The sequence below is a fragment of the Myodes glareolus genome, chromosome 5 (assembly GCF_982192425.1).
Source record: "Myodes glareolus chromosome 5, mMyoGla1.1, whole genome shotgun sequence".
NCBI classification, from domain to species: domain Eukaryota; kingdom Metazoa; phylum Chordata; class Mammalia; order Rodentia; family Cricetidae; genus Myodes; species Myodes glareolus.
Window position 1 is genome coordinate 93532853 of NC_142030.1, and position 11293 is coordinate 93544145.

The following is an 11293-nucleotide window of genomic DNA, read 5'->3' on the forward strand; positions in this document are numbered from 1 at the left end:
TAGGAGCTGCCACATTGTGTGCATAGGCAGGAACCAGAGAACCTTGAATGCTGGGGCTTAACCTGTTCCCCTTTTATCCAGTCCAGAACCTAGGGGAGGGAACGGTGTTGCCTGTATCCACAGGGTGTCTTTCCATCTCAGCTAACCAAATCTAGATCATTTCTCACAGACATGCCTAGAGGCTGGCCCTGTCTGGATAATCCCTCAAAGGTTTGAGCAGAGATTTATCTCCTGGGGGATTCCAGAGTCCATCAAGTTGACAACACTAACCATGACAATTTGACTAATATTCCTAATGCTTTCCTAATTGAGCCATTGAGATTTTCCTGTAAATGCGATGAAATCATCTGTGGACAGTGATGATGACTTCCTCTTACAACTTTACATTTTAATAAATTTTTCACTTGCTTGTTTGCTGTGACTAGGTCTTCCAGTACTGTCTTGACTCAAAATGGTGTACATGGATGTTTTGTCTTATTTTGGATCCTATAGAGAAAATTTTCAGCTTTACCCACTTAGGATGCTGTTGACTGTAGGTATATTCCATATGACATATGGTTTTTATACCTACTTTTCTCAGAGATATTTGCATGAAAGTGTTTTTAGTTTTATCAAAAAATTCATCTATATACTCCAGCTTATTTATTTCATTCTATTGATGTAGTATATTGTGATTATTGATTTTTCTGTGTTAAACCGTCTTTCTATCACTGGGATAGCTCTCAATAGATTATGGCCAATAGTCTTTTCAAGGTGCAGTTGGACTTGGCTTGATAGAATCTTATTGAGGATTTTTGTCTCTTTTTTCAGGGACATTATCCTGTAACTTTCTTTCTTTTTTTTTTTGTGCGTCATCGTCTGACTTTGGAATGAGCATCTTATAAAAAAGAGTTTGAAAGAACTCTTATTGTTTTAGCCTCTACATTAGCCAAGAACTGATATTAGTAAAAACCCCTGGAACTGTCCATGCCGTTCATAGGAGAGAACTCAGTCTCATTATTTCTGGCTCAGTCTCATTATTTACTGGTCTTCTCTCTCTTCATGACTCAATCCTCGCAAGGTCATGTATTCAGAATCATATCTCCGAGTGTGAGCATTTCTTATGTGACCATTTTCCCTGCTGAGGCAGAGCGATCACAAATTTGAGACCTGCCTGAACTACAGAGCAAGTTCAAGACATTTATTATGTTCTCTGGGCTGGTGGTGACTGCTGAAATGTCAACATTAGTTCCCATCCCAAGTTAGGGTTTGCCATAGTCATAGACTGAGTCTCTATCGGTGTCTTAGCAGTTGGGGGTGCTCCAAGTTCACACTTGTCACAACCTGCAGTTAGTCTGAAGCTCAGGATGGTTGATGAAGGTGCTGAGGAAGGTATTCCATTCCTGTTATGTCCTGAAGACTTTGATTTCGGCTGGGGAAGACCTAGAATCTTCATTCACAGCCACTGGCCTGTAATTTGGTGCCATAGATTATGCCTGAGGTGGACAGTGCTGTGGTCACCTGTCTAGCGGATCACTGAATCATCCTGGATTTTATTGCTTGTCGTGACCAGCACAACACTGCACAGGACCAGGACCAAGGACCATCTTCTAAGACTGCCTGCTCTTGCCCGTTTTGGGCCAGAGAGGACACAGCCTGACAGAAATGAGCTCTATTGTACATTCTACCCAAGCTTTGCTTGTGCCTTCAACCATTCCCTTGGCAACAGTGAACCTAACTATGGGTACTAACTATGGACCAAAGATCCTGCCCATTGTATTCTTCCAATATTGGGTTTTAGCATAGCAGGAATTATAAAATAGAGTTTTGAGCTTACTTTCTTATCCTGCCCTCAGCAGAGGGAGTCTTTTCTTATTGAAGGTTAAGATAGTCCAAGGTTAAGAAAGGAAAATTAAAAATGACCCCTTGGTCACTAAATCTGATACTAATCTAGGTCACGCTGGAAGTTTATACCTGAACAGAGCCCTGAGAGAATGTTCTCAGGTCCATACTATGGCAGACAACAGAAATAAAATTTTTATGGAGGAGTTTGTCCTTCAGAGGTCTCAGATTTTCTATTGTCTGTGGAGATTCTGTCCACAGACGCTGATCTAGAAGTAGGGGCCATGGAGCTCTGCCCAGTAGTGGTCACTGAGGTAAACCTGGTACTGGTTGTAGGGCGTATGTCTAGTTCCCTCTCTTTCTTCCAAGTAAAAGATGTCTCTCTCCCTATAGAAGTGCTTAGAAGGGGGATTAGGGGTGAGCTGGGAGTGAGTGGCTATGGTACAGGCAACTCCTTCTCCCTTTCTTTTCTTCTTCAACACACCTTTTCTTTTTACTAGGCTCAAACTTATTACACTGCCCTCCTGCCAGATTCTCCTAAGTTTTTGTGAAGGTATTTTTTATAATAATTGGGTTTGGGATTGTCTTTCTAATATGTATTATGCAGAAGATCACAGATATTTTTCCGAGCACCACCAAAGCTATTGATAGAGTTATGGATCAGGATATACTGACAGAGGGCTTACAAAAGTTTTTGTCAGAGAACCTAACACATTGGCTAGCAGTTCCAGGCATACATGTGGTGGACTGAATACTTGGTCCATGGTTGGTGGAGCTGTTTGGGAACAATGAGGAGGCATGGCTTTGTTGAAGGAAGTGCATCACTGGAGGGAGGCTTTGAGGTTCCAAAAGACTCACACCATTTCCAGTGTGCCCTCTGCCTCCTGTTAATGAGTTAAAGTATGAGTTCTCACCTGCTGCTCCAACCACCTGTCACCATGCTCCCCAACTTTGCCATCATAGTCTCTAACCCCATGGGGCCATAAGTCCAACTGGACTCTTCCTTTTGAAAATTGACTTCATCATGGTATCTCATCCCAGGAATGGAAAAGCAACCAACAATACGTTTTAACAGGGGAAATGATCAAATCAGGACTTATCCTGCCATCTTGATGCAACCCTTCTTTCTCTTTTCTTCTGGATCATGGTTATCAGCACTAAAAGTTAAATATACTCCATTGATCAGTGTGTAGTGTTGCAATCATCAACTGCATTGCTCTACTGTTTTGCACTGGACGTTTCTAGAATTTGTTCAGCTGAAACTTTATACCTACTAAAATTTTTTCCTCTCCCCTGAAAGCAACATTTCATCCTGTTACCTGGAGTTTGATTATTAATATCTTCCGCGAGATAGAGCCGCAGCTTCAGAGCTGTCTTTCCCATAAGATGAAGCATGCGCGTTTTCTTTTATCTTTCAGGAGCATGCTGCCCGACGCCAAATATGAATAAAATCAAGATTGTCAGTGAAAGGAGAGACTTAACCGGCATGTGCCTCTATGCCTATGGAGACTATGTTTTCTATATCTGTGCTGAAGGCTCTTACCCTATGTCGACTGATGGGAGGAGTTCGTGTCAAGCGGATGGAAGGTGGGAACCTGCAATGCCATCATGTCAGGGAGGTAAGACTGCAGAGGAAACTTGTCGTCATCATTTCCCAGGTATCCCGAGTGATTCTATGCAGTTTCATGAAGAATATTCTTAAAAAGTAATTGAGTTTGGGCCGGGCGGTAGTGGCACATGCCTTTAATCGGGAGGCAGAGGCAGGTGGATCTCTGTGAGTTCGAGGTCAGCCTGGTCTACAAGAGTTAGTTCCAGGACAGGCTCCAAAGCTACAGAAAAACTCTGTCTTGAAAAACCAAAAAAAAAAAAAAAAAAGAAAGAAAGAAAGAAAGAAAGAAAGAAAGAAAGAAAGAAAGAAAGAAAGAAAGAAAAACTAATGAGTCTGGGATTGTCCTTCCAATAAGTATTATGCAGAAGATCACAGATATTTATCCTAGCACCACCAAGGCTATTGATAGAGTTATGAATCAAGATATACTGACAGAGAGGGCTTACAAAAGTTTTTGTTAGAGAACCTAGCACTTAGAATAAAATCCTTCAATGTTGCAGTTTGCTAATGTTCCTGCATATATTATCAGTTAATGTTATGGCCAATATTTTAGTAATGTAAAAGACTAATCCATGAGTCTCTGTATTTACACACCAAGGGGGAAAATGGCTTATAGAATTATGAAACAATGGGAGATTTCTTATGGACGGGAAGATTGTGTACTAGTGACTGACATCAACCTTATCCTTTTTCTCATTCTAACTCAGAAATGCAAAGCCATGTTGCTGTTACCTCACCAAGCGTAGCAGAAACAGTCACGAAGAGCAATAAATATATATCTGATAATGGTAAGACACTGAAAATATCATCATAGAGCATTGTGACTATCTTACTATGAATGATTCCTTATCTCGACATGACAGTCTATCGCACACCATAGTTTGGGTTAATATAACAGCAAAGTTTAAGAAGATATGTTGAGATCTAGTAGCTAATTTTGTAGGATGTCATAGGAAGTAGGGGTGGGATGTGAGAAAGAATCATGATTAAAATAATATCCATCATAGTCTTAAAGAACACTGTAAAGGAGAGTTGAAAGTAAATGACCTCTACTCTGGGGTTGTAATTGCTATGACTAGTCTCCTTTCACTGCTGCCCACTCTATTTCCTCCCATCAGCACTCCAGTGGACTTGGGCTTTTTGACAGATGTGATATCTCTAGCTGTTATTCCTGGTGAACAGAATTTCTTCATGCCTCAAAATTGCTTACTCAGTCCAAATCCCACTGGTGGAACTCAACAGTGACTGTCTTGGGCTCCAGATATACTACTTCCTGAACCAGTATCTATCTGACATCCTGACTCTTCATCATGATCACAGCTTATTGCCACAAAGTATGGTAACACTTCCCCTCGTCCAAGCTGTCCCAGTAGGTAAAGAAGTCCAGAGAAATTTGCTGAGAGTTATAGCCTAAATATCAACGCTCGGCTTCAGTGTCCAAGTTTCAGTGTCCACTGCTTGGATTGTTTATGTCAATGGTCAGCTTCAGTGTCCACTGCTTGGATTGTTTATATCAGTGGACAGCTTCAGTGTCCACTAGTTGGATTGTTTTGCTTCTGGTCTTTGAAAGCAGGATGCATAGTCTACTGATCCAAAGATACAAGAAGAAAAGTAAGTTATGAAAATATTATGCAAGTGGCTTGGTAGGATTAATTTTGAGTGGCATGAACCATACTGGTCCTGTGTTTTCCCCCTATTAGTCACATAACTGTACAGAGATACTAATCAGCATCCTGGATGTAGCATCTTTATTCTGTTAAACGTGTGTGTGTGTGTTGTATGTATATATGTATGCATGCATATGTTTCCTGTTTTATTAATTTTTGAGGTTAGAATGCAAATATATGTATGAGCTTGATTATGGAACTTCTTTCTATTCATGGAGTCATCATACTTTGTTCTAATTTCTTTCTTTCTCCTATTATTCTCTCCTTACTTCCTACTTTTCTTTGACCAGCTCTATTTGTTCCCCTGAGAGTATCCCTGCTATGCTTTCATGTCACAAATATGATATTATTTTCTCTTTACCCCTACTTTAAGAACTCTTCCTCTCCTCATGACTCCCTTTCTAGTTGCACAATTTACACACACACACACACACACACACACACACACACTTAAATAAAAGAAAGTCAAGGTAAAAATCACCAATGCAGAAACAAGAGAAAATAGGAGGAAGCCTACATTGGCTTTTTTTTTTTACAGACCACATACCATGCTAAATGGTGTGTGTGGAGAAGAATTCTACCAGAGAAGTGTCCTGAAAGACTCAAAGCATCTGGTGCAAGATTGTCCTGTGGACAATCTGTGTTACTGGAAACCCAAGCCAGAGGACAAATATCACAGCCACAGAAGACAACAGAAACACACCGTAAAGGGTGTAGGAGAATCTGAAACTGGAAGATTGCCAATGCCCAAATTCCTCTGTCGTCTCTGTTATTGTTTGGAAGGGCAGGTGGTTGGATTGTAGGACCTCAGGACTAGCAGAACTGTTCGCCAAAGACTAAACACAACCTGTTTGGATCCCCCAAGCAGGATCAGTGCCACAGCGCCCCAGAGACACAGCCTGGGTTAAGAGATCGGTGATGCTCAGTATCATCCTATCCCACTATGCCCTGTGGCGCAGGGCATCCATCCTAGTGCATCAGCACACAGAAGATATGTCCTCCCGACACAACAGACCGCAACCTGCACGGACTGCGGAGATCGGCAGAAGTGAGAGGATCTGATGCTCACAGACTTGCAGCGACCTCATCCCTGCCATGGCAGGGAGGAACTGGCCAGATGACAGGAAGTTTTTTGTGCCATGTGTGGCAGAAACCTGATGGACAAAACTGAGGTCAAAACAGGCATTGAGGTTTCCCCCAGCCACGAAGAAGCATCGACAGAGAACATAATACTTTTTAAAATCAAAACTTTATTAATTTATAATAACTTCTCAAAATTACATACCCATATTTACTAAGCCTAGACACTGTGCATCTCAACAAACTTCTATACATGTAGAATAGCTGTTTTGAAGCTATGAAACCTCATATGTGATTTATACTTTAGTAATCAAATATATTTTATGCATTTATCCACCAACAGAAAATGAAACCAGTAGCTTTTCTATATACCAGCAATGAACTTGTTGACAAATTATATAAAATATCCCATTCACAATAGCTAAAAATAATAAGATATCTAGGAATATGGGGCTGAAGAGATGGGTCAATGGTTACAAGCCCTGTTGTTCTCTTACAGTATCTGGGTTCAGTTTCCAGCACCCACCATTCCTCTAGTTTGGGTAGGATACGAGATGTCCTCTTTTGACCCTCAGGTATCAGGCAAAACATGTGGTTCACATACATACATGCAGGCAAAACACACACATATAAAATTAACCAATTAAGAATAAAATTTAATATATATAGGACTAAACCTAACCAAGAAGATGAAAAACCTTAAAACATTGAAAAAAGAAATTGAAGAAGACATTAGGTGTTGAGGAAAAAAAAAAAAAAAACCTTTGTTCCTGGACTGGCAGAATTAACTTTGTGAAAATAGCTATCCTCTCTAAAAAAATTTAGAGATTCAGTGTAGTATTCATGGAAATGTCAATGACATTCTTCACAGAACTTTAAAAGCATTTTAAAATTAGCATGGAAACACATATAGAAATTTACAGGTAGCCAAAGTAATCCTAAGCCACCAGAACACAGTTAGAGGTTTATTACCTGACCTCAAACTGTGCTACGGAGCCTTAGTGACAAACATCGCATGGTGCCAGTCCAAAGGCAGACACATAGAGCAACAGAACATAAGGGGCCTGGAAGTAAACTCACACGATATGCACTCATACATGTACCATATATAAACTCACACGATATGCGCTCATGCATGCACTACATATAAACTCATATGATATGCACTCATGCATGCACTATATATAAACTCACATGATATGGACTCATTATGCACTCTATATAAACTCACGATATACACTCATGCATGCACTATATATAAACTCATATGATATGCACTCATGTACGTACTATATATAAACTCACATGATGTGCACTATATATAAACTCATATACTATGTGCTCATGTATGCACAATATATAAACTCATACAGATATGCACACCTAATTTTTTGACAAAAGAGTTAAAATTTGTTTTTAAAAAATCCAATTCAAAAAATAATGCTAGCTGGCAAAATTGGACAAGTGCCAACAGAAGAATGAAATTAGGCCCATATTTCTCTCCCTGTACAAAAGCTAATTCAATGTGGATCAAATGTCTTGATTTAACACCAGAAATGCTTAGACAATTATAGAAAAGCATGGTGAAATCATTTCAGAATACAGACAATAGAATTCTGCCAGAAATATCCACAGTTGTTGGCAAATAGGGTTACGTGAAGGTACAAGGCCTCCGATCAGTGAAGGAAACTATCAGCAAGCAAGCAGACAGCAAAGAAAATGGTAGAAAGGCCTTTCCAGCTACACGTCAGAGAAAGGGTTAATCTAGAGATTTTTTTTAAAAAAGCTACAAAAATTAAACACTGATAAAACAAACTTCCATTCAGCAAATAGGCAATGAGCTGAACAGACAGCTCTCAGAAGAAAAATACAAATGGCCAATATATATTTCAAATACATGTTCAGCATAGCCATCAGGGAAATACAAGTGAAGAGTGTTTTGATATTTGGTCTCACCCATCAGAACGGCTATCTGCAAGAAACCACAAAAGCAATGCATGAGGTTGTAGAGAAAGAGGAAACCTTGTTTCCTATTAGTAGTCTAGACTAGTGCCGTCACCATGGCAGGATGGAGCTTCCTAAAAATTAAATAGGTTGGGGGCTGAGCACGACTGTAGTCCCAGAACTTGGGAGGCAGAGGCAGGCAGATCTCTGTGAGTTTGAGGACAGCCTGGTCAACAGAGCGAGTTCCAGGACAGAATCCAAAGCTACAGAGAAACCCTGTCTTGGCAAACCAAATAGAACTAATATATGACCCAGCTAAACCACCTCTGAGCACACCCTCAAAGGAGTCCATATCTTACCACAGAGATACTTGTACATCCACATTTATTGAATCCCAAAGACCACCAATGGGTGGATAGTAAAAATGTGCTACTTATACACAAAGAAATTTTATTTGGCTGTAAAGAGAGATGAAATTCATAGTTAAATGGCTAGAACTAGAAAAAAATGCTGTGGGTTAACAGGCTCAGGGAACCAATTTCTGTGTGTGCTTGTAGTGTGACTTCAACTTGTTCTTTTGTGTATTTATGTGTGAGTGAGTCTAAGTAGAGACCAGTAAACTTTCTTGATGTCTTTCATTGGGGACCTTTGCCTCCTCAATGTTACACCAGGCCCACTAGCCATGCGGGGAAGACAAAATTACAAAGTAAGAACAACAATATCTTCTGTCGGTCAAGAACTACCTAAATCTTACCTTTTCTCTTTTTATTTAATGACATCTAAGATGTGAATAGTAAACTTAAAAAACTTGGCAAAAAGAATGTTAAAAATGAACACCAGTTTTCCTTCCTGAGCCTTAAGAGCACAGGTAAGCCTCATTGCCGGAAGCAGCCCCTACTGTTCAGCTGTTCTATGTCTTCCTAGACACTTAGAGGCTAGACTTGATGACTTTGGTCTAAGAATCTATTTGTGCCTCAAGCAAGCTTTCCACAACAACCTTCATTTCTTTCCAAGTATTCAAGAAAGAGGAATTTCAAGGGTTAATACCTAGCTCATAAAGTGTTGCAAATTCCCACTGAAATATTATGATAGCCACGATCTGTCCATGGCCCTTCTGTGTCTGTGGACTGATGATGCTCCTGATTGATGAGCTGATGCAGAATGAAGATGAGGTAAGAACGTGACTTCCTCTTCAGTGTCCTTGGTTCCTTCATCATTTTCCTAGCAACCAAAAGTCGCTGTTTCTGTTGAACCCTGCAGCATTAAAAGATGAGGACAACGGAAAAGTACATCCTTAGCATCATGCATTAGATCAAGGCTGTGGGGAAGGAATGCAAGCATAGGTTATAACACTTAAGGTATACGAGGTTTAGAGGATTAACTTTCTCAGTTTTGTTGTTGGTAAGATGTTAATAACAATAGAAACTAGTTCATAAAAGCATAGTAAAATTTATAAGGCAGCAAAAATTTAGCATCTAAATATACATAGTACTTTTCTCAATAGATATCAGGACTACTATAATTAATAATGAAACCAGTAAGTTTTGCTGAAACCAAATGTAAGTATACACAAAGTTTCTCATTATTTTCGTTGTCTAATTCAATTTTGTCATCTCCTTGAAAGAGGAAAGCTCAAGGTACGTTTCTGCTAGAGGTGTGTGCCCTAAACCGGTGATCACGCATGGAAGCCTGTCTGTGGAGAAAGAGCACTATGCTGAGACGGACAACGTCACCATTCAATGTGACACTGGATATGACTTAGTTGGTTCCTCAAACATCATTTGTTCAGAAAACAGAACATGGTACCCTGGGATACCCAGCTGTAAGACGGTGAGTGGTGCAATTCAGGGAACTCCCGTGATGTCAACCTTAAATATAGCAGTCTCTTCCCAAGGTTCTGTCCCAGACTAGGATGGTATCACCTGGCACCTACCAGGATGCCCAGTTTACTAGAGATGCACTTATAACCTTGAAGCATCATGGTGAGCTTGAAGGAGCAGATTTTTCTACTCTATGACTGGATCCAGAACTTTAGGATTGAGGGTTTCCTAGACCTAGTGCCCTGACCATAACTTTTCATGTTTGTGGTCTGTATACATTTGCTCTGCTTCTGGGGTGTGTGCAGGACTCCCCCTCACCTCTCCTTATGGGGCTGCTCTGAATCCTTGGAGCTCCGTGTCTTTTCTTCTTCAACTATACTTTTCTGCTTTTCAAGAGCCATGTGCCATGGCATATGCTTATAGTCCTAGCAACCTGGTGGTGGGCATCGAAGGTCCTAAGCACTTGCACACACACACACACACACACACACACACACACCTCTTCCACATGGTGTGGCCTGCATGGGAACACCTGCTAGGGATGCGAAGTCCTGATTTTCTCTATGTCCATCAATTCTATCAACCTCACTTCTGCCAGGAATCCCTCTCAGACCTTACCCTTCCCCATTTATTTCTTTAAATCACCTGTAGGAGGCCTCTGAAGAGTGCAGACAAGTGAATGAAGGCAAGAAGCTCTTGCAGTGCCTCCCAAGCCCAGATGATGTGAAAAAGGCCCTGGAGGTGTACAAGCTGTCTCTGGAGATCGAACGGTTAGAACAGGAGAAAGGGAAGTGGATACGAATCCACAAAAAAACTTCTAAACATGTTAAAATTAAGGGGCCCTTTAGGCCTTTTGGTTAATGCACAGGATCTCCATGCAGCAGCTGGACTGGCCCCTAAGTGCTACCACTCCTGTTATGAAGTTTCTGGGACAGAAGAACTTAGGTGGCTTTTTTCGTTTTGTTTTTGAAGCTACGTCAGTGCTTATTGGCTAGTTATTGCGGTTCAGTTGCCTTCTCAGCTCGACTCACGGGAATGGGTAAATATAAACTATTAAATGCCAAATGTCTGCGTTGTCGTTCTGTCCATTATGTCGTATGAATATGATGGACCCGGAACACAAATTCACTGTCTAACATGTCTGCAGGTAATTTTATTTCTCCTTTATTTTCTGCCTTGCAAAGAAAACAGTTCAGACTGTCCCAACCCTATTCCTGCTGACTTGTCACCGAATGCCATGACTCTGTGACTCGTGTGTTGTAGGAGGCCACTTGTTTCTTCCCGGCGGCTCAGCCCTGAAATAACTACACAGACACTATATTATTTGCGATACAATCTGGCCAATAGCTTAA

At 40.7% G+C, this 11293-nt stretch overlaps 1 protein-coding gene across 3 annotated transcripts in view; it reads left to right on the plus strand.

Moving 5' to 3' along the window:
* LOC125398095 (zona pellucida sperm-binding protein 3 receptor-like) overlaps positions 1–11008 on the plus strand; it is a 51218-nt gene extending 40210 nt beyond the window's left edge. For all 3 annotated transcript variants that reach the window (XM_048430639.3, XM_048430638.3, XM_048430640.3), the window contains 4 exons: positions 3240–3440; positions 4138–4218; positions 9746–9951; positions 10593–11008. In XM_048430639.3, coding sequence (XP_048286596.3) covers positions 3240–3440; positions 4138–4218; positions 9746–9951; positions 10593–10802 — 698 coding nt within the window. In that variant the 3' untranslated portion in view covers positions 10803–11008. The remainder of the gene's footprint in view (positions 1–3239; positions 3441–4137; positions 4219–9745; positions 9952–10592) is intronic.
* Positions 11009–11293: the final 285 nt, after the last annotated feature.